This window comes from Tupaia chinensis, unplaced genomic scaffold, assembly GCF_000334495.1.
Source record: "Tupaia chinensis unplaced genomic scaffold, TupChi_1.0 Scaffold000465_1, whole genome shotgun sequence".
Taxonomy (NCBI): domain Eukaryota; kingdom Metazoa; phylum Chordata; class Mammalia; order Scandentia; family Tupaiidae; genus Tupaia; species Tupaia belangeri.
The window spans coordinates 993500-1017551 of record NW_006159974.1 but is presented as its reverse complement, the minus strand read 5'-3'; the positions used below and the strand labels follow the sequence as shown (position 1 = coordinate 1017551).

At 48.5% G+C, this 24052-nt stretch overlaps 1 protein-coding gene across 2 annotated transcripts in view; it reads left to right on the top strand.

The window, feature by feature from the left end:
• The window catches only part of CUX1 (cut like homeobox 1), a gene marked incomplete at its 5' end in the record, with an annotated part of 362656 nt that overhangs the window by 244454 nt on the left and 94150 nt on the right, over positions 1-24052 (top strand). The window contains 4 exon segments of one of the 2 annotated variants that reach the window (XM_014590579.1): positions 1088-1270; positions 11023-11081; positions 15257-15305; positions 16108-16204. In XM_014590579.1, coding sequence (XP_014446065.1) covers positions 1088-1270; positions 11023-11081; positions 15257-15305; positions 16108-16204 — 388 coding nt within the window. 2 annotated transcript variants of the gene reach the window in all.

Here is a 24052-nt window from a genome sequence, read left to right as displayed (position 1 = left end):
GTAGAAAATTAATTTTTTTTAAATCAGTTGTCCTGAGTGAGATTCTAAGCAAAGGAACATCTAATATGCAGTCTTCTATATCTCTTAGCTGTTTTTTTTTTGGGGGGGGGTTGTTTTTTGTTGTTGTTGGGTTTTTTTTAGAGGTTTTTGCTACAGGGCACGAGCGCTCACCGGACAGATAGAGAGAGACAGGGAGATAGAAAGCGAGAAATCAACCCCCAGGGGGGATGGCCACGCTGCAATCCCTTCTCCTCCGTTCTCCTCTTGGGATCTTGGGGACGCACGCTCACACATGCCCGGCGTGAGTTTAAGCCGCCGGGTCCGGGACTCAAACTGTGGTCGACTACATGGGAGTCCAGCGACATAGCCATTACACTAGCTGCTGGTCCCTCTCTTAGCTGTTTTTTAAAATGTTGACTCAATATATGAAATAATACCTCAGCTTCTGGATCATTTAAAAATGAATCCAAAGAACATCGAATCCCACCTTGTGATAGTGCTCTAGCAGCATTGCTGGCACCTTCCTCTGAGTCGCCCTGTTTGCCATTCCCCCGGTGGGAACACTCTTCTCCACCTCTCAGCAAGTCACTCCTCCAGATGTTTGCTCACATGTCAGTGTCTCAACGGGTCTTTCCAACCCTCCTATTAAAACCCTCGCTGCCTCTCGCATGCCCTGCTCTAGTTTTCCTGTAGCATTTATCACCACTAGCATACTCTTCATTACTGTAAATGTATTTAATGTGTCTCACCCTCCCCACCCGTCCCCATAGACCCTAAGCATTGTGGAGGCAGGGACTCCGTCCTCTTGTTCACTGTGAGCCTGGTCCATGGTGGATATTTGTCTAGCAGTAATATTGTCTAGTAAATATTTGTCTAGCAGATGAGTCCTGATGGCAGCTAGCACATAGGTAGTAAGGTGGCGTGGGGAGGGCGAACGGTAGGTGGTGCCCAAGCAAAGACAGGACACTGCCTTACCATGCACTTACCTTCACATCCTCATATCTCTGTGCTTTCCACCTCGGTCACCAGCATAGACAGCCCCAAGCCAGTGCAGTTTTGTCATTTCTTTTCTCCTTCCCAGGAGCAGGCCATAGAGGTGCTGACGCGCTCCAGCCTGGAAGTGGAGTTGGCCGCCAAAGAGCGGGAGATCGCCCAGCTGGTGGAGGATGTGCAGAGACTCCAGGCCAGCCTCACCAAATTACGTGAGAATTCGGCCAGCCAGATCTCCCAGCTCGAGCAGCAGCTGAGTGCCAAGAACAGCACGCTCAAAGTAAGGCCCCAGGGCTGGTGGGCACCCCCAGGGACACAGGGGAGGGGGGCTGGATACCATTTGCACTCACTTGCACAGACCCTGTCTTCTTGGAATGGATAGTAAGTATGGCATCCTTGAACATCTGTAAGGTGGCTTAAGGCCCGTGGCAGGGAGACTGGATTCGAACACCTGTCAGCTCTTGTATGAGCAGCTTTTTACTTTTTTTTTTTAATACAACATCTCACCATGTCACAGTCTTCCTGCCTCATCCTCCCACCTAGGCCTACAGGCACATGCCATTGCACCCAACTCTTTTTAGGCGGAATCATCATGTTGCCCAGTCCAGCTTTGAGCTCACAGTCCTACTTCAGCCTCCCGGATTGCTGGGACTGCAAGTGTGTGCCACCTTGCCAGCCTTTTAGGTTGGAATGGCTTGGAACCCAGGCCTCCTGTGTGGTTCCAGCCTACAGTGCAGTGTCTTAGCTGCACGTGCCCTTCCCAGCTAGGCCAGCATTTCCCTCTTTTTTTTTTTGGAGGGGGGGAGGATTTTTTCGCTATAGGGCGCATGTGCTCGCCAGACAGACAGAGAGAGACATAGAGACAGAAAGCAAGAAATCCCCCCCCAGGGGGGATGGTCACGCCACAATCCCTTCTCCATTCTCCTCTCGGGATCTTGGGCATGCACGCACATGCGCCTGGTGTGAGTTTTAAGCCACCGGGTCCAGGACGCGAACCGTGGTCGACTACGTGGGAGTCCAGCGACAGAGCCATTACGCTAACTGCTGGTTCCCAGCATTTCCCTCTTAGTGGCCATTCCTTGCATGCAGCCCAAGGGTCTCTAGCACTTGGTAGAAACACCTGTCTGCTCATGTCTGCTCACTTCATTGCTTCACCAGCTGAGAACTCAGCAGATCAAGAACTTGGTGTTCCCCCGGAGACTCTGTGTGCCCTTCGGTTTGGGTGTAGAGTGTTTGTCCAAGTCACAGGCCGTCCATATCGATGTGCTTTAGTCTGTCTCTGCTAGGCTTTCCTGGCTGACTGAGGAGGGCCCAGTGCATCAGAACTCTATCTCTTCTAAGGTCGTGTCTGAGCTCATGACCTGAGTGATAGTCAAATTTTTTTGACTGTCCCAAATCTTTTCACTTAAGCCAAAGCCACACCCCGAGGGCCCAAAGATTGGCATTGCCTCAGGGTAAGAAGCTTTCCTGGCAGATTCATTAGGCAGCCTAGCAGAAGCTAGACCGTCTTGGTTTTCTCCTAAATTTGTGTTTCAAATGCTGAACCCAGAACCTTTTTCATACATTAAAAATAATTCTATTTTATGGTGTTTATGATGCTTTGAAGTGAGTGTGACTTAAAGACAGTCTTAGAACCCTAGATTCACAGGTGTCAAAGTCAGAAGGGACTCCTTGGAGGTGTCATACTTGACAGATAAGAAGGCAGGACCAGGGAAGGGGCAGGTTCATGCTCCAGGCTTAAAGTCTTCCCTTCCAGCTAAAGGGCTTCCTACTCAGGTCTGTCCCTTCCCCTACTCTGTGTTTCCTCAGCGAGTGTGTAAAGGAATGAACAGCCACTCATTGGTATACTTGTTTATACTAAATAAAGTGGATCAAGTCTAGTTGGAAAATTTAAAAGAAAACTTTTTCTTATATGAAGTAATTCTATAATGATAGGGCCCAGCAGATGGAGTAGAGATTAAGGCAGTTGTATCCCACATGACCGACTGCACAGTTCAAGTCCCTGTATACCACATGACCGACTGCACAGTTCAAGTCCCACTGGGACTTGAAAACTCACTGGGCATGTGTGCATGAGTGTCCAAAATACTGAGAGGAGAGTGGAGAAGAAGGGATTTTGTCATGGCCATCCCTCCCAGGAAGTGATTTCTTGCTGTCCCTCTCTCTCTGGAAAGCATATGCCCTCTGTAGGAGAAAAAAATAAATAAATAAATGTCTAGAATGGTGTTAGACCTATTTTGATTATTTTGAAATTAAGATTTTCCTGATGTATGACCAAGTTTAACCCAGAACTCAATTTCCCTCCAGTCTGTCGCCAACAACCATAGTACCCACAGCTCTCCCTTGATCATTTCTTCTTTGCCTCTTGGGATTGGCTTTCATCCACTCTGAGAAGGTGCCCAGGTCTCTCTGAGGAGACGGCCCCACCACCTCTGGAGAGACGGTGGAAACGTGATCACAACTGTTGTCAGCTGTGGCATTATTTCTCCAGTATTTCTTCCTTTCTCGTCAGCTTACTGACAAGTACTAGTACTCATCTTTTATTTCTAGATTAAATCTAATTTTCTCATGTTATAACCATTTCTGACCCCAGCAATGGCACCATTATTAGATAATTTGCCTTCTCTCCTTTGTTACAGTTAAAGGGCACGACTCAAATATATCCTGCATATGGCTACGTGCAAGGGAGGCTGAAGACCTTGCATTTTTTATTATAGAGCAATTTCTTCTAAATCAGTTAAGGTTTTAATGTTTGCCTTTACAAAAAATGAAACGCAGTTTCACAAATTAATGTTCTTTATCCGTATCTTGAGGGAATTCTTTAATACTGTGCAGTTAATGAAACAATTCGGCAATACTTCTTCCAAAATTATTGCTCCCTTATCTTCATCTGATCTAATAATCAAAACATATCCTCTAGTAACAAGACTTCTCCGATTTTAATTATCTTAACCCCTTGTCGCCAGGAGTAGAGATTTCTCCGATATCAAACCCACACACAAAAGGCATCACGCGTCCCCAGATGAGCGCATCTGCCTCCACACCCCCAAGGAATAAGGTTAATTGAATGAGATACCTTCTCAGGTCTTTTTTTTTTTTTTTTTTTTTTCCTAATGTGTTTAATTTATAGTCTCAAATCTAAACTAGGCAGGGACACAATAATTAGGAAAATATTTTATGAATGAGACCCAGCAGATTGGCAACCTGATGCTTTTACTATGGGAAACTCCAACCCAAGAAGCAATACAAGTTAAGACTCAACTGAACTTGCCCTGGACCTTTTCCTTCTTAAACTTCGCTCATTTTGTTTTTTCCTTCTTGGGCTATGTTTTCCAGCTTCGGGGGACTCTAGAACACGTGGTGTCCTAGACTTGATGGTGGGGCTTGACTTGGGTTTATGGGAAAGGATACTGCAGCTTCCAGCTGGGCACTCAGCTTTGTGGAGCTGTGGGAGGTTTTGCCATGACCACTGACAATGGGTCGTTGATCTGTGAGACAATGCCAGTGTGTTTGATGGCAATTCATTGGAGAGGGGGCATCTCCCCTAGGCAGGAGGCTTAGTGGGCAGAATCTCTGGCCTTGAGCTTGCTGTGTTTTTCTACCAGTAAGCTCTAGTGGTATGCACTGTAATTGGATATATATTTGAGGACTAATTAATAGGCTTGCTTTTTTCTAGTGCTTCAAACTCCCCATCTTTCTGCCACTAGGCTTTCTTCCCTTCACTTAGACGTTTGGCTTGTTGTTCCGTGAGGATGCCTGACAGCTGCTTGTTTACCAGTCTCTCTTTGCTGGGGGTTCTGCTTTTTCCAGCAAAGTTCACATACCCTGGAACATCCTCTAACCTTTAAATAGACATCAAACCCGGCTCACAAGTGGGAGCTGTTTCTTCCTGCCTAGTCTGACAAGTGCTCAAGCACAGTGCCACTTGTAAAGGATAATTCTGTATTCGTAATTAATGAAATAACCTGACTGCCACGGCAAGACTGCTATTTCTGATAACCCTCTATTCTGCGGTCTTCTGTTGGAACACTTTAATATAGAGGCAGTATAATTAGGCAGTCACCTGCATTATACTCACTACAGCACAGAAAATAATGCTACCAATAGCTTCAATTTAAAATGGTTTTTTATAGGAAAGGCTAGCTAAAAGGATGCCAATCTCCCATAAAGAGAAATTTTATTTTTGAAAAATGCTAGAAAGATCAGTACCTCCCTGGGTGGGTGGGCACCTGTATTAGGATCACCTGGTTTTTTTTCCAAACCGCACAAGTTTCCACACACCTCCCCCTGCTCCCTGAGGTCCTAACACTTCCCATCAAACTGCTGTGGGAATATGTTGGGTCCTTCAGGGGCATCGGGGCAGGGAAGAAAGACTGATAACCACTTCTTAGCTCGTTCAATGCCTTTAATTTTAGATTCATTAAATATGCCTCTAGACTGCTTCTTAGGTTATGTAAGCTCCCTCGTCTAGCAGCTGATTGTAGCTGGCATTTGTAAACTACTCAGTCTCCAGCTCTAATGTCTGTCTTCCACCAACATCCACTGTGTGAGTAGGCAGGAGGTCAGGTCCAGGGTTGTCTAGCCTGGGTCCAACTCCAGGCTCCTGCATGTCTCTCTGTGAGCCAGCAGTGGATAAGGAGGGGAGACTCCCCTCTGGAGTAGCACAACCAAATTTCAACATCAAATGCCCCTTTCAGCAGAGAGCCCAGAGAACGAGGCTCCCACAGTGTTGTCTGGCAGAGTCTTGAGGGCACCATTAGCACAGATTTGAGGAAAAGGAAAGAGAAATGACCTCATATCTACCCAGCAACTATGACGAGGCCCCATGGGTGAATATCCTGGGTGGAGAGCTGCAAAAACGCAGGGGCCTCTGCTGAGGCCCCCAGTGTCCTCCCAGGATTGAGGTGACATCTAGCAGGCAGTAGGTCATAGGTGGGTTCCTGTAAAATCGTCAAAACCAGTTGACATTAGAAAAGCTTTAGGAGAGCTACCTATTTATGAAAGTCTACAGTGACCCTCTTGGAAAGACTCTTGCCCCTAATTACTAAGTAAATAAGTCCAGATATTTTATACACTTATTTGATAAGTCCCCAATTATGACACTCTTTGCTGACCATGACATCCAATGTCCATGTGGTCTACATAATGCACCAGGTCCCTCCTTGCATCATTCCATCAGGAATTGGTTCCCATCTGCCCTGGGTCTGGTTCATAGCTCCTGGAAGTTGGTGGTGTGGCACATTGGCCAGCGTTCCTCCTTTCCTATCCAGAACCCCACTTCCTCAGCCCTGTCGCTCCTTCTGCTCTAGCTTAGTCTGGGTGGGTGCCTGCATTTACAGTAAAACAGCAAGCCCTCCAGTGTCACCCTCACTGTCCCACAGCGTGACTCGGAGATCTGCCTTCTCATCATGCACTCTGGGCATCTCTATAGCACATACACAGCGTCCTCCCCTGCCTAGTACTTTGAAGGGTTCCAGGTAGACTGGGCACCAAGTGTCCCTGCCTTCTGCCCCAGGCCCAGCCTTAGTAGATCCTAGATTTATATAAGTGCTGTCTCTGTCTCAAGGAGCTGTGGAGACCATGTGTTCTTGTCTGGGTAGGGTCTCCATTCCACAGAAAAACGAGGCTTGCACTGCCAAGGCTCAGACCTCAGAGATGCAGTGTCAACTGAGAGCTGTCCTAAAACATCTGCCCTTAATTAGGGGGTCAAAGTGAGGCCAAAGGATCCCACACCAACACCCCTAGCCTGAGCTAGTGGGTCTTCAGACAGCACAACTGAGAACCTGGCTCTGCTTTCCTGCTCTGCAGATGCCATTGTACCCCCACAGACTGTTTTGTGGCAAAGAGGTATTGCTACTTGACCACTGACTGTGTGAGCCAGGAGACACAGCCCTTCCACAGGTCTTTGTCTCACTCAGTACTAGAGGTCCCTTTGCTGGTGGCTCGAGAGTACTAGGGACCATATTTTGAAACTTGACTGAGATATTATGGTTATCTTTTATGAACTGAGAGCCTTATCCACTACAGGCCAGGCATTTTAAATTAAATTTCCTTATTATTTAAGTCTTAGCTGGGATTTTTAAAAGATTTATTTTATTTATTTAATTCCATTTGTTAGTATTATTTTTTTAATTTGACCAGAGAGAAACAGAGAAAGAGAGAGAGAACAGGAAAGTGAGAAAGCAAGCCTCCAGGTCTGGGACTTGAACCGTGGTCAAGCACGTAGGAATCCAGTGCCTTTAACCACCACGCCACCTGCTGGCCACCTTAGCTGGGATTTTTAAGAACGGCAAAGAGAGCGTTCTTCCAGCACTCCAGGAAGCAGACGATGAGCACCTCCTGGTTCCGGGGACCACATACTACATGTGCTCTTGACCTTGTCAAAGGGCCATGGCGGGCTGGCATTCAGCAGCCTGCTCCTGCTCACCTGCATCTTCTCGCTATGCCCTTTTAGAACCCTAGCGGCTCCAAATCACCTTACATCTCAGCTGAGAAATGTGAGGCATAGGCTCAGCTGTCATCTGAGGTCACACTCAACCAAGGCGGGTCTGGGCCAACAGCCAGGTCTCTGACATTTGGCCTTATCTCACCTCTGTGTAAAGCCCATGTGTGTTCCTCAGACGGCACCTTTTTCAGGAAGATAACCAGTTCCCAGGTTCTGCCCTCATGGCATTGAAACGTGGTGCCGCTCCTGCTACTCGCAGCACTGAATGCCAGAGCCACTCCAGGGGCACACGTGTCCTTTCCCCAGGAATCTGCTGCCAGTAGTGGGGACTTTGGAGATGACGAACAAGGTGTGGAGACCTTCACAAATGGAGTCCCTAGTGATAGAGAACCAGTTAAATACAGTGTAGTCACATCCAGTGACACGCACCAGGGATACAGTACAGTGTGCTCAGTACTTTAAGCACCAGAACATGTATCGTTATCCCGATTGCGCAGCAAAAGAAACCAAGGTTTCAAGAAGTTAGGTCTTGTCCAGGATGTTGGCCTCCAGAGCCCAGGCTGGCAGAGAGCCCCAGTTTGGTCTCCAATCACTGGGGTCACACTTCCTCTGGAACCACTACGGATGGGTGGAGCTGGCCTTAGGTTTGTCGGGGTCTGCAGGGTAGAACCCCAGAAGAGTGGAGTGCGATATGTTTGTTTTGTTTTTTAGACAGGGTCTTATCACATCACAGTCCTCTCTTAGCCCCCAGGAGCTAGGACCATAGGCATACATCACACACCCAGCCCTTGTGGGTGGGCCAGGAATCAAACCCAGGCCTCTCCTGTGGCCTTAAACTGCCTATTTGCCAAGGCCTAGAACCCTAGTGATTTTTTAAAGGGGAATGGGGGTGAAGATAGCTGTGTCTGCAGAAGTATTGCAGTAATGAAATCAGGTTGTGAATATGGTTCTATTGTAAAGCTAAGCCCAGAATCACAGCACAGACCTGAGAAGAGTGATTTTTCTAGGGACACATGCTAGACCCCTGTCACCCTTCCCAGCTTGAGAGTCTTTGAAACTGGACTTTCTGGGATTCCAACAGGGAGTTTCTGATCAAAGAACTGAGCTGAGGATGATTGGTCTTTTTCCCATAGCAGGTGTTTTTAGCCTCAAAGGCCAGTGTATAAGACTTGTAGAAGCATGTGTGGACTGGCTGCTCTTTCCTGCCACCTCTGATGCAGCCTCGAGATGTGACACAGCAGGGATATTTGTAAGGAGACTTAAGTGCATCTGGGTTAGAGATTCTCTACAGGTCAGGATGAGCTTGTCTGGCGGCCTCCACCAGGCTTCCAGCCAGCCTGTCTGCACAACACAAGAAGTGTAAGGGGTTTTCCGAAGACGTCTTGGGTACATCCTAATACCACTGACCAGGCCCACCATCCTGGCCAGGTAGATGCAGAAACTTCAGTGGAAGCTGTTTAGCTCTCACTGAAAACCATCATTTCTAACTGAAGGAAACAGACTCGTCTTTTGATGGGGCCAGTCACAGGTCTTCAGAGAAGACCTACAGCCATGCCCTAGGGAAGCTGTCATGGTACTGAGCAGCAGTGAGAGTCCCAGTATCAAGGGCCCAGAGGTGCCAGTATCCATACCAGTTTTTGGCATTTTACAACCCTTTGAGTTATTTGCTGGCATCCCATTTTATAGATGAGAAGTTTATTAAGTAGCCCAAAGGCACTCAGCTTGTAAGTGACAGACTTAAACTTCAGGTTCTGGCCTCTGACCTTCAGGCACTGAGTCCTCCACCTGTTCCTCTGCTCTTCCTCCCTTCCATTCTCTGGATATGCCCAAGTGTACATGTGTTCCATATCCGACTTTAGCAAACTCCACAGCCCGAAATGTGTTCCGCATCCCAACACACCATAGGTAATCTTCGCAAGGGAAGGCTGGCACATTAGTACTTCCTGCTATTTGACTATAGGGAAGAGATGAAATAATCACTCCTTTACGAGCACCTTCTGAGAATCTTTTGTAGGAAAATGAGTGCCTACTACCCCCTGTTCGATTATGACTGAGAAAGCCATTATAATATATAAAGTTGGCAAGAGGTCTTGAAAAGGAACTAGGGCAGAGCAATTTTATGCAGTGGAAAATGCACACCCAAGAGCTTGCTAGCAGAAGCAGCAGAAACGGATGGGCTAAGGGAGTTAAGTTTAGAGAACACCTGACTTCATGAAGCAGCGAGCAGGTCAGGATTCAGATGGGCATTGAGACTGGTGGGCCAGATGGGTAGCTCCTCCTCAAATTCTAGAATGTTCTCAGTATTCCACTTTAAACTGTGGACTTAGCTATGTCCAGTCAAATGGAATCTATAAAGGTGTCTAGATGGGAAGGCACTAGGGGTTCACAAATTAAAGTTTGCTCACCTCAGCTTGGAAACATGCTGAAGCCCCAGAACACTTTCCAGGGCCTTTGTTATTGATAATGAGCTGCCTTATTTTCTCCAACGATCTCTCTTTTGGTGTGTGTGTGTGTGTGTGTGTGTTGGGGGGTGTTTTCAAAGCAAACTAGTCACAAAACACCTTCCTAGAAGAAAAACCCTTCTACTGATGGCCCTGTGCCAACAGCTCTTCCAGGCAAAAAAGCCCTGCAGGGCTGTGGCTAAACACAGCTCCCGAGTACCTCTGAGCTCACAGACTGCTGGACTCATGGGAACATCGTCATCCTTGGGAACAGTGCCATATGAGTCACCTGTGCTGGCTGAGGCCCTGCTGCCAGGGATCCCTGGGGGGGAGCAGCAGCTCTTGGGCAGGGCCCTCTCCCCAGGACTCCAGCAGGCAGTTGGCAAATGTCAGCATCTGGGAGTTCCGGAGGGCAAATGCTGTCTTCCCGATGCCTACTTGATGGCAGTGCTCAATCTTACCAAGGCATTGATAACCAGCTGTACAGGTCAGCTCGCCTACCATGTTTTGTGAAGAACCACAGGCTGCTTCTCAAACACCAGGAGAGCTTCTCTTCCTCCAGTTTGCTGTTTCGTGCTACTCTTTGCAAAATGGACTTTCGTCTTTCTGTTTTCTGCTTTTTTTTTTTGAGAGATTTTCACTATAGGGCGCATGCGCTCGCCAGACAGAGAGAGACATAGAGACAGAAAGCGAGAAATCACCCCCCAGGGGGGATGGTCACGCCACAATCCCTTCTCCATTCTCCTCTCGGGATCTTAGGCACGCACGCACACGCGCCCGGCGCGAGTTTTAAGCCACCGGGTCCAGGACACGAACCGTGTTCGACTACGTGGGAGTCCAGCGACATAGCCATTACGCTAACTGCTGGTTCCCTGTTTTCTGCTTTTGTGGAGCTATTTCCCTCTGCTTCCGTCGAGTTTTATGTTATCACCGTCCTTTGCTGTGCGTGTGCAGATACTTGTTTCCACTCTCATGCCAGACCAGATGAGCGGAGGACAGAAGATGGCACCAGTGTTCTCAACTAGTCGTTTTTGCGGGTTGCTCCCCTCTCAGGGACAGCTGGATGTTTTACAGGGAATGAGGTCAGTGAAGTCTCTCAACCTATTTTCAGACATGGCTACTAATAAAATTCCTCTCCATTTTCAGCAACTGGAAGAAAAACTCAAAGGCCAGGCTGACTACGAAGAGGTGAAGAAAGAACTGAAGTAAGTTTGAAGATGCTGTGGCCCTTCACTCGTCGGGGCTGTACTCACTAGTGCCGTTGTAGCAAGAGCAGCCCGGCTCCTTGCACTCGGTCTCAACAGCTGCACAGAATTTCAACCTGGGCTGCACCACCGTGCAGTGTCCTCGGCTCCCCAGCGCAGTGCCTTTGCATTCACACCTGTCTCTCAATGCCTTGGACTTATGACACTTCATGCATTTAAAGTACAGTCATGCGTCACTTAATGACAGGGAGCACATTGGGGTGTACTTACCTAAACCTAGGCCCAGCCTGCTGCACGCCTAGGCTGTATGTGATAGCTGATTGTACTCTTAGGGGACCACGTCATACATGTGGCTCATCGTTGACTGAGATGTTACGCAGTGCATAACTGTATTCCCATATGCACAGTCAGGGCAGAGACTGCATTTATGGAAGTTTTTAGATTTGAGCTTGTTTTTCAGCTATAAATTTCCCAAGCAAAGCAGAGGAAGAAAACCTTCTCTGATTGAAAGAGCGTGTATGGCCTTACACTAACCTGGCCTCCTGGACTCGGGTCTCCTTCCCCTCGCCTCCGTTACCTGCACATGAGGCCATAGCTGAAGTCTGACAGCCCTTCAGTGCTGATACTGACATTCTGGGACTCCAGCTCCCAGCCTACCCTCCCACCCAACTCCCAACTTTTTTTTTTTTTTTTTTTTCCCCCCCCCCACCCCCCACCCTTTTTTTTTTTTTTTTTTTTTAATATTTACTATTATCTTTTAATTTGACCAGAGAGAGAGAAAGGGAAAGCAAGGCACCAGGTCTGGGACTCAAATCAGTTAGCCATGTGGAAGTCCTGTGCCTTAACTACTACGCCACCTGCCGGCCCCAACTCCAACTGTTTACTCCAACCCCTTGCCCTGCCCTTGGGCCTCTGGAGCTCCCAAGCTCTGGTCTCTACCTGTGTCTCAATCCTGCAGCCCAGGGTCAACCTCTATATGGTGTACACAGTTCCCCCTTGATCTTCTGCCATTCTGTCTCCCTGGCTCCGCTTCCCTCATTCCCATTTATCAAACATGGCAAAAGAAAGTGGCTGCAGCATGCCTGCTGGCCTGCCGGTCCCCATGTTTCCATCACTGCTTGGCTGATTCAGTACTTCCCAGGGTTCTTTCCTTGCCTTCATCACTGGCCCCAGCCCCAACTGTCCCCTGATCTCTTTCTGCAGACTCCCGGTCTCCTACTTGATGGTGGGACAGAGCCTAGCAGCTTCCCTGTGCCTGGCATTCCCCCTGGCCTTGGGCTCTGCCTCCTCTCGCTCCACCTGGACCTCAGTCCCTCCCTACGCTCTCCTGTTATTCATCGACCACATCCTCCCTTGCTGATGTTTTCCATTTTTCCTTTAAAGACAAGCTTATACTCACCCACTGTGCTGTTCTTCGTACTCCTCATTCCATTCCCTTGGGCCTGCTACAAAAGCTCACTGGACAGCCTCTGTGACCTCAACATGTCCAGCAGCCTCCTTGGTCAGGACCTCCTCCCTGAAGAGCAGACCTCACCAGCCCCCTCAGTCCCTGTCCCCACCTGCTCTCTGCCTGAGCATCAGGCTTTTCCAGCATCTCCTGGGACAGACCCCTAAGCCTCTCTGCATGCTCTGTACACTCCCCTTCCCCATTTCCACACTAGAACTATTTATTGTCATTTGGTTAGTTTCCTATACCTGCCTTCTCCCAAACTTCTCTGTCTTTCTTTTATTCTTCAACCAAAAGAGAGAGAGAGAAAGGAATAGAGAAGAAAGAAATTGGGCCTTCTCCTTGTTTTACGCCAGAGAAACCTGTTGTGAAGGCCTTGGCCCAGGCCTCTCCCCCCTGCCCTGGGAGTTGGTCCTGCCCCCCCGCCACCCTGCCCAGCTGCACACTGCTCTCAGCCTCCCCTAGAACTGCCTTCCCCACCCCCGTTGTTGCTCCACATCTCACCGGCTGTCTCTTGCTTCTGTAAACTGCTGACCATGCTGCCACATACACGTCTCAAAGCTCCCCTGGGTGGCTTTTCTTCTAAAATGTTCCTGAATCCCACTTTCTGGTAAATCGAGTGCCATCCAGACACAAGCCTGCATCCCCTGCCCATCCTCATAGGTCCCTACTACTGCCCCAGCAGGCCGTGCCATCGTCACTTCCCCTCCCCTGGGCCCTGCCCACCACAGTGGTCTTCAAAATACCCTGCCCCTTCAAAGCCCTTCTCAGACACACTCATGAAACCGAGGCCCTGTCTCCGCCCCAGTGAGACATCACTCCTGCCCGGTGTCCCAGCAGGTTCTCTTCCAACTGTCCACTTAGATTTTTGTCTGATAACCTGGAAGGGCCTGTAAACTTCATGGAGTGAGGATCGGGAGTGGTTCTGATGCTCCTCAGTGCCAGGCGGATAACCAGGAATCATTGGTAAATATTGACTAAGTGAAGAGACACTTGATGTCTTTAGTATAAACTTATAGACTCAATAAATCTTTTAGTACACAATCCTAAAAAAGATACCAGACAAGAGACAAGAACATAATTGTGAAAAATGTGAAGCCCACCAAGAAAAGACGGTTTGTCTGGGTGGCTGTTAACATCTCTCCTGTGAGACATGAAGGGGTCCAGAGGTCTTTTATTATTATTTTCACAGCATACTTGAAAGTGATGTGGCTGGCCCACATCAGTGCCACTTCGTCCCTATTTTTGTTAGCTTGCTTGATGAGGACCCCTGCAGAGTTTGCACTCTGTACTAAAAGAGGTCAGTCCCAGGACAGAGAGCAATACCCCACTCCAGACACTGGGCCCTTTGCCTGCAATGGCATACTTTACACATCATGGTGGGGGTTTTTTGTTTTGTTTTGTTTTGTTTTTGAGAGGTTTTTGCAATAGGGCGCGTGCTCTCGCCAGACAGACAGAGAGAGACAGAGAGATAGAAAGCAAGAAATCACACCCCCGGAGGGATGACCACGCCGCAATCCCTTCTCCATTCTCCTCTTGGGATCTTGGGCATACATGCACACGCGCCCAGCGTGAGTTTAAGCCACCGGGTCTGGGACTCGAACCGCAGTCGACTACATGAGAGTCCAGCGACATAGCCATTACACTAAGTGCTGGTCCCTATGATGGTGTCTTGATGATGTTTATGTAGAGCTTAAAGAAGGGAGAGTTGGAGCCAGCAGGTGAAAAGGTGGTTAAGGTGCTGGACTCCCACATGGTTGACAGAAGTTCAAGTACCAGACCTGGCGGCTTGCTCGCTCACTCGCTCTCTCTCTCTCTCTCTCTTCCTCTCTCCCCTCCCCCTCCCTCCCTCCCTTGAGTACAAGTGCTCTATAGCAAAGTAAAATAATAATAAATAAAATTAAATAATTATTTTCTTAAAGGGAGGACAGAGGGCTAAAGTCACAGCTTCAGGAATACTGGAAGCATCCAGTCAACTTGATGCCTGCGAGTTGTGAACCTCACTGTGTAGCCCATTCAGACTTGTTTTGCCCTGCATGGTGTTTAAAAGGAGCCATTAAGTGAGCTCCTTGGGGTCCCTTTTCTCCCTGGTGGCTCACAGAAAAAGAAATATTCCCAGCAAAAAGCTTGCAAAAAACACTAGTTTGGACGACCTGAATTCACTTAAATCTGGGCTAATAAGGACGGTGGAGACACAAACCCTTCTTGCTACACCTTTCTTTGGTACTCCTTTCCTGACCTGGGGCTGCAGAGGAGGTGGACTTGCCTCGCTTTTGAACCATCCAGGTGTGAGGCATCACACTTTGCCTGCATCCCCAGTCCCAGGGTGGGTGCCAGTTACCCAGTGAGCTTTCGGGTGCATGGCTGCAGGGAAGGAGATGGTTCCTCTCTGACTTGCTTGTTACAAGCTTTCCATTCCCTTTAAGCGTTACAAATGCATTCCACTTGCAACAATGTTATGTCTGTATTAAACTTTAAAATTACACTCTGAACAGACCTGGTGTGATTCCATATGGAATGATTTACATGCTGGGCAAGAAACTTTTGCTAGCCAACTGCTAGTTGAATAGTTATTCTAGAAACATTATCAGATTATACTACTGCCAGGGAAGTTGTTAAAGTTGTCAGTTCTTTGGTTCCTGGAGAGCAGGAAATTGTAACGTTAATGCTTATTAGTGTGGCTGTTGTAGGTCTAAGTAGAAATAACCGCTCTGTCTTGCTCTTTCAGTATCCTGAAGTCCATGGAGTTTGCACCATCAGAGGGAGCTGGGACACAGGTACAGGGTCTCACTTTGTTTCCGGTATCAGCATCAGTGCCACTTCCCATTCTCGGCGCTTAGATGAGGCTTCATTTACAGCTGAGGAGTAATCCAGAACTTTGAACCACGTGAATTGGTTAATCCACGTTCTCTTTCATTTAAAAGAATCAAAAAGAGAAAAGTTCGTGTTTTCCCAACTAACTCAGTCCAAGTGAAACCATCATTTAACTTGGGCAGGTACTAAGAGTAAGAACACAGATAAAAACAGTTTCAAAGTGCATGAAAGATGAACCAAGTATGAACTGGCTCAGGAGCGTTGGGCACTGCCTTAGTGGCGAGGACAAAGGGGACAGGGTGGCATTGGGGCACAGTTGGTCCTTTGGTGGACTATTAAAATTGATGTCATGAGTGGAATCTCACTTTTGATGCCCAGAAGGCAGCTGACATCTTTGTGGCTGCAAAGAAAGAGGGGAGTTGTCTTTATGGTTACTTTTTGACAAGGTTTGTGGCTCGGCAACCAAACCTCTTGCCAAGTGAGCACAGGTTTAGACTGGACTGCTAAGTTTGAAGACAGAATGGGGACTAATTAATTCTTTAGCAGCAATGCACATCCAAGAAGGAAAATTACTCCAGTTGAAATGGATTCCTTTTAAAAGGAACTTGAATGTTTTCCCTGGGTGTGTTTACCATCCCCGGGGAAAATAAGCTTCGTATACCATGTTGGAATCAGCAACAGGTGGACAAAGCAAGGGTGGCAGGTCGGGCGGCCCAGAGTAGGTGGGTGGCCAGCCCGCAGTGAGCCTCGCTCTGCCCCGTCTAGGATGCGGCCAAGCCCCTGGAGGTGCTGCTGTTGGAAAAGAACCGCTCGCTGCAGTCCGAGAACGCCGCGCTGCGCACCTCCAACAGCGACCTGAGCGGTAGGTTGGCGGGGTCTCGGTGCGTTGCTTGGTTCGCTTCCAGGGATCAAAGAAGAAGGTGGACTGTGAGTCTGGGCTGATGCGTGGCAGGAGCATCATCAGTCCAGGAACCTGACTCGCGAGTGTTTGGTCTCCTCCTCACCACGCCTCTCCCCTCCCCTCCCCCACCCTGTCTAAAGCTGGATGGCCAGGTTCGTGAGGTCAGTTAGGGGCGGCGTCTCCAGAGATCCTGAGGGGGACAATTCAGAGGATGTTGGCTTTTCTGATCTTTTTCTGGTTGTGCTGCAAATAGACCCGGGTGAAAGTGGACTCGGCCTCTTTGGCGGCGTTTATAGGGGCTACTTAGAGGGATAGCCCATGCCCTCCCAGGCTCAGTGGAGCTTTTCTTCCTTTGTCAGGTTTTCTTGGGGATGCGTACCCCCATCCTTAGCCTTTCTTTGCTCATCCCAAAATGGTGGCATCATTGACTCTGCTTCAGGTTTGGCAGCTGGTAAACCGTGTAATGGTGTCTTGGGCTCCGATGACATTGCATTCTTAAAATGGGCGTGCCTTCGATCGAGTGGACTTGGTGCGGTGCTTTCGCCTCAGAGAAAGTGGTGTGAGAGAATCCGTTGGTCCTAAAATGTCAGTGTTTGCTGCTCCTCAGGCGGGGCCCTTCCGGTAATAGCTCGAATGCTAGAGGCCCAATAAGAGGCCCGCGACCTGTCAACTCTTTCCTGTGTGTGTTACCGGCTCCTTGTCACTGTAGGAGTTTGAATCTATGTCAAGGGGATTCTCCAGGCTGCAACGTACAAGAAAGGTGCAAACATGAATGCATGTTGCTTGTTTTGGGGGGCCTTGTTTGGCTGACTTACAAATTCAATCGAAAAATAAACCAACACACTTTATTGGCCCTTATAAAATCTGCACTTTTTTTCCCTTTTGTGGGGCAAACTATGCATTTGGTCTTGGTTTTTTTTCCCTTTTGAATCCCCCATAATGCATTCTGTTTGCCCTTCCTTGTAGGGTCAGCCAGGAGAAAAGGGAAAGACCAGCCTGAGAGTCGGCGCCCTGGACCTTTGCCGGCCTCCCCTCCTTCTCAGTTGCCCCGCAACACGGGGGAGCAGGCTTCCAATACTAACGGTACACACCAGTTCTCACCAGCGGGGTTAAGTCAAGACTTTTTCAGCTCATCCCTGGCAAGCCCCAGCCTACCCCTGGCTTCTACAGGAAAATTTGCACTAAACTCTCTCCTCCAACGACAGCTAATGCAGTCCTTCTACTCCAAGGCCATGCAGGAAGCAGGAAGCACAAGCATGATTTTTTCAACAGGTCCATACAGCACAAACTCCATATCTTCCCAAAGTCCATTACAACAAAGCCCAGATGTAAATGGCATGGCCCCATCTCCCAGCCAGTCAGAAAGTGCTGGGAGCGTCTCCGAGGGCGAGGAGATAGACACTGCAGAAATCGCCCGGCAGGTCAAAGAGCAGTTGATCAAGCACAATATCGGACAGCGCATTTTCGGACATTATGTCTTGGGACTGTCTCAAGGGTCCGTGAGTGAGATCCTAGCCCGGCCCAAGCCCTGGAATAAACTGACTGTTCGCGGCAAGGAGCCATTTCACAAGATGAAGCAGTTTCTCTCCGACGAACAGAACATCTTGGCTCTTCGCAGCATCCAAGGCAGACAAAGAGGTGAGCGGCATCGTGGGTTGGCAGCAAGTGTGAGACTGTCCCTGAGGCGTGTGTGCGTGCGTGTACATGTTTGTCTACGTGCGTGATGAAACATCTGTACATCGCATCAGGTAAAACTCTTCAGTTCTGCCATCTCCAGAGACCCAGGGTCAACCGACATGAGCTAAAGCAGTTAGATGTGGGAGATCGGGCCTTTGAAACACTCAGCACCTTGCATTTAGTAAACTCAGGATTTTAGTGCTGTGTACCAAACTGGAGGGAATTTCATGACGTACATTATCCGGTCATATCTAGTGTCCATGGGGCCAGCTGGCCGTGGGTGCTGGCCTCCGCAGGGAGGAGCACCTGTGTGCTGTCCGGCCCTCTAGCAGCAGTATCGACGGCGTGATCCTCACGCAGAGCTGGTTCGGTGGGGAGAGCGTATCAAAGACTCGCTCTGCTCCTCCCGCCTCAGGGAAGAGGGTGTGTTCCATGGTCATCTTACTTACAGGGTTACATTTCATTAGTCATTCGTTTAGCATTACAAGCAAAACATGCCTGCCTTGAGTAAAATACACAAAAGTTTTATTTAAACACCCTTCCTACCCCACCTTCCGTAAAAAGATCAAAAGTCAGTCACATCTATAATTTAAAGAACCCCTTCCCTCCTTAAGCATAGGGGATCGGTCTGCTACATCAGCAGGGATATAGAGAGGTGATTTTATAGACACAGTGGAAACACCCTGAAATTCAGATTCAGACAGAGAAGAGAGATGTTCTGAACAGCATCTATTTGCACCAAGAACATAGAGCATTTTATGGTGATGTTAACTGAAATTGAATGTCTTTGGATGATTAATGTGAGCTTTGTTCTGGGGGCTGGTGGGTGATTCACTTATAGGCAGTCCCTCCCTTTGGCCCTCTTGGCGTTGATGCTGAAAGCCGCAAGTTACGTTTGTCCAACCTCCTTTTGCAGTAAACCATGGCCTCTGCGGGCCAGTCAGCCAGGGCAGGGTGTCTCAGAAGTTTCTAGTAGCTCCCGAGTTGCACAGGAAGCACTGAGCCCTTTCTTTAGTGACTGGTGGCTCAGATTTCATGTCACACAGCCCATATCGTCAACACCACCATTCCCCTGATTGTTTTGTTCTTACCACACTTGTTTTTCAACAGAGAATCCAGGCCAGAGCCTGAACAGACTATTTCAGGAAGTACCGAAACGAAGAAGTGGGTCTGAAGGTATGTCGCAGGCAGGTGTCTTTCTTTGCAGTCAGTAACCTAGGAAGCAGCAGGTTCTTAGCTGTGCATTGGGGTTAAAACTGTGCAGTGTGATTCTGGCCTGGAACCTGATGGAAAAACAGAGCTAGTAAGTATAAAACAAAGCACGGGTCCAAGAACGCCCAGCCCCTTCTCCTGAGCTGCTCGCACTCTACTGAGCGCAGCCTCAGTGAGAAGGGCTATCACTCAGAGGAGGCCCCTCAGCCCCGATCCCAGCCCCCTTCAGATTCCAATTATGCTTTTCCCATTTTCTCAGAAGCAGGTGAAAGAATAACAGTTGTTGCTCTGAGAAAAATCAGGTGACCGAGTCAAACCAGATACTGCTGCTTCCTCGTACTTTTAACCCTGAAACACACCCAAGGTTCCTACAGAGTGGACAGATTCCAAATGTAATCGCTTCTCTTGTGGGTCTTGGCGAGCCGAGCCCCACCGCACTCCTTGGAGTTGCATCTTTAATGGGGCTTTGTCCCGGTGGTATACTTGTTTTTAAATGGTTTAATGTGACAGTTCCTATTTAGTAAGGTAGTGGAAATTAAAATATTAATATCTGGACAGCTTCCAGAAAGAACGGAGGCCAGCCCCTGGGCCCTAGTAGCTTCAGTGTATCTGCACATGTAGCTGCTCTGCAAAGCATCACCATGTGACTGTAAGAGTGACTCTTGTCCCTTAGGAATTTCTGCAGGCTTCTCTCCTCGTTCATAAATTTAAAAAAGGCAGTATGTGATAATAGAACCAAAAATGTTAAGTTAAACTTTGTGTCTCTTCACCTTGTGCATCCAAATCATTGATTGCTAATCAGCCTCAGCCCTCTGTTCCTCTTTTCCATTTGATCTGTTGGGGACACCAGTCTCCAACAAATGTGCAGAGCCTGAGTACAGTCTCAAGCCAAAGCGGTGGTTAGAGTTGCTTTTAAATGACTCATGAAAAACATTGCCTTTTAATCTTCCATCTTTTTTTATACTAAATTAAATGATGTATTCTCCCTGGTAACACGTGGGTCCAGCTCTGGTAAACATGAGAGCTTCTCCCACTGGCACAGTAACCCCTCCCATCAGGTAGATGTAGCGGACACTCCTACGCCGCCTCGGTACAAGTTGTGAAGTTGTACTCACAGCGGCCAGCCAGTGGAGGCCACGCCTGCCTCCTTACATCAGCAGCCTCACCTTGGGGCTGTTTATCAGAATGACATCTTCGTGCAGCTCTGAATTCTGTTTGAGGCTTGGGTTTGATGTCATCCCTGTGACTTCTCCCTGCAGGTAACATCACTACCCGGATCCGAGCCTCAGAGACCAGCTCCGATGAAGCAATCAAGTCCATCCTGGAACAAGCCAAAAGAGAGCTCCAAGTGCAGAAAACTGGTATGGCTTCTACTTCTTGGACCACTGTCTTTCAAACTTAATTAAAAGAATTGTCATGAGTGTTCTGGTCAGCAGTAATTAACTGCACTTTTTTTTTTTTAATAGAGAACATACAAGGGGTCTCTAAAAAATTCATGAGCTGTGCATGTTACGAAAAAACTACATATGGATTTCACCTTTTTTTGCACCAAAACACAAAATTATTTTGTTAATTCCATTTTCTGTTTGTTTGGTTTTTTTTTAATTGTCAGAGGGCACCAGAAAAAGATAGGGAGAGAGATGAAGAGGATAAAAGCACCTCCTCCAATCGGGTGTGGTCACACCACAATCCCTTGTCCTCCATTCGCTCATCCTGTCAGCATGTGTGTACATATACACACATGCACCTCAAATGTCTTTCAAGATGTTGGGACCAGGATTCAAACTGAGTCAGTCATGTGGGACCCAGCTCCCCTAACCACTGCTATGGAGTGGGACCTAATTCCATTTTTCCATGAGATTTTTTTGAAGTCTCCTGTATGATTTCAAGCATTTAAGAACATGCAGAGATGAGCAGGTCTGTGTAATCTACATTTTGCTAGTAGTTTACATTCTTACAATGCTAGCTTTGGCTGGAGAATGGCCCCCCGGCATGGAATCTCCTTCACTTAAATCAACCAGTAGTTCATATTACATATCCTTTAAATGCAGTATAGGCTTTTGCTGTTTGGTTGTTGTCGCACTTGACTAAATACAACTGTGAAAGACTGGGCACAAAAAGAAGGTTTGGACAGCTGCTTATGGAATTGAGCATGTCGCAGGCACAGTCAGACCTTGTGGCTGGATGTTCATCTCTGGCCCACCTCAGGTGTCAGGTCTCAGAGATCTCTGAGAGCTGTGTTTTCCAAGAGGAAAGAACTCCCTATTTCACTTCTTCCTGGCTGAGCTTTGACTGTTGGAACACCGTGCTGCAGACTCACTCAGACCTTCCTCTGCCATGTGGCTCCTTTGTAGGTGTGCTCAGTGCTCCCTTCTGGGTATTAAGACCAGGCAGGGCATTTTCACCGACCTTGCTCTGCTCAGACTGAGTCCTCATAACCTGGCAGACAGACTTTACTAGTCTAGTCTCAACTCTCCAGTTCAGCCTCCTGGTTAAAATCATTTGCCCAAACTCATTAAACAGGAGACCCTGACTGGCAGATGGTGTAATGGTTACATTGCTGGACTCCTACAGAGTCGACCATGATTCAAGTCCTGGACCCAGAGACTTCAAACTCATGCTGGGGCCAGCAAGTAGCGTGGTCGTTAAAGGTGCTGGATTCCCACATGGCTGACTGCAGTTCGAGTCCCAGACCTGACAGCTTGCTTTCTCACTTTCCCTTTCTCTCTCTCTATCTCTCTCTGGTCAAATTAAAAAATAATAATAGCAAATGGAATTAAATAAATACTTTTTTAAATAGGGAACCAGCAGTTAGCGTAATGGCTATATCACTGGATTCCCACATAGTCGACTGCGGTTCGCATCCTGGACCTGGTGACTTAGAACTCACGCCGGCACGTGTGCGTGCGTGCCCAAGATCCCGAGAGGAGAAGGGATTGCAGCATGACCATCCCCCCTGGGGGGTGATTTCTCGCTTTCTGTCTCTATGTCTCTCTCTGTCTGTCTGGTGAGCGCACGCACCCTATAGCAAAAACCTCTCAAAAAAAAATTTTTTTAAATAAACCTCATGTGGGGTGTGTGTGTGTGTGGGGGGGGTGTACATGCAAGCCCAAGATCCCAAGAGGAGAATGGAGGAGAAGGGAATGGCCATGCCCCCTGGGGGTGGGTGATTTCTTGCTCTCTCTCTCTCTCCAAAAAGTGCACATGCCCTATAGCAAAAAAAAAAAAAAGGAGGTCCTGGCTGTCCCCCAAAATCTAGCCCAGCACTTTCACCTCTCTTGTCCTCTTGCCTTCTTCCTCCTAAAGATCTCACCGTGGCAGGAAGTCATCCTCCGGGAGCCAAGCTCTCATTGCCAGAGTTGAGGTCTATGCCAACGCTGCCTCTGAGAGGCTAAGTAACCAGAAACCTTAGTAGGGCAGCCCTGGCAGAAATCAAGAGGGAAAGGCCTGCCTCACAGCCTGATCCCACTTATTGCCCGTTTGTTCCCTGAGCTCTGGTTCCCTCATCTGCCTACGCCCCGAGGACACTACAGGGCTGTGTGAGCTGGAGGAAGGAAGGCCTTACTCAGTAGGGAGGCACCTGAGAAGCAGCAAAGGTTGTTGCTGTTATCGTAGGCATGTTTAAGCATCATTTAAAGCAGATGGGCCTAGCCGCTATGGCACGATAGTGTTGCAGGTGTCCTATAAGATGGGAGGCCATATGGCCACCTGCAGGTTCTCATCCTCGGGTTCACCTGGAAAATGTGCTGGGTACGTATGGGGCACCTAAGATTCTAGAGAGCTGGAGGACTAGAGAAAGGAGATTGCCCTGTTGGGGGTACCCCTACCCTCCTCCCTTTTCCTCTCCCTCACTCTCTTTCTCTCGTGTTTGTACACATATGCTGTCATGAAGGGAAACACACACACGCGCACACACACCCCAAAGAGCCAGCTTCGATGATTTCCTCCACTGGACCTGAAGGCACATGATTTGGGGGATGGGAGGGCAGACAGGCCAAAGACTCCCGAGTGTCAGAGCCAAGCATCCTGAAGGAGCCTTCAGCCCAGGGCTTCCCAGCAGGGCTATCCTCTACTCACTAGCTGGGAGCTGGTGAAGAATGCAGGTTCTAGGCAGCCTGATATCTACTCAGCCAGACATGCGGAGTGGGAACGGGGTGTGCATTTTTATAAGCTCAGCAGGTGACTTGATACCCAACTGCAGTTAACAATCATCGCTCTAGTCCATTACCCATCCCAGATGTACAGATGAAATTCTGAGGCCCAGCAATGTCCCGTGACTTCTCCAAGCCCAGGGGCCCTGAATTCTAGCCAGGGTCTTCCCTCATACCTCATTTTCACTCTTCTGCCCCCTTCCCCTTGGGCAAGGTTTACTGTCACTGGCCATGCCACAGTTTCCACCTAGAAGAGCATTTGAGCTAGCCCAGTTATCACTGGGAAACTCTGGTTCCTTATTGCAGTTATTCATAGAAATCATGCCTCTAGTTGAACAGAACCACTAGAACTTTAGAATATACACAGGAGAACTGATACTGAGTTTAAAAATTCTCAAGGAAAGGAAGCCCAGGAGGGCATGTCGTTGGGCATTTTCTCCTTCCCCCTTTACCACATGATGTGATGAGAAACCCTCCCAACTGGCCCGTGACAGAGGCCACCAGGTCATCGAGCGATAGCCTCACCACTCAGACAAGGCACACGAATATTTCCCTGATGGGGAAATGTCAAGGAAACAGTGTAGAGTGGGTCTCCCTTTGTGGTGGATCGAGGTGAAATGAGCTTAGACTGGGAGAAGCTTGTACCCCACTGGAGGGCCGTCCTGCCACAGTCTCCTCCTGTGTTTTCTCCATGCAGCAGAGCCGGCCCAGCCTTCTTCCACATCCAGCAGTGGCAGCTCCGACGCCGCCATCCGCTCCCTCCCGCCGC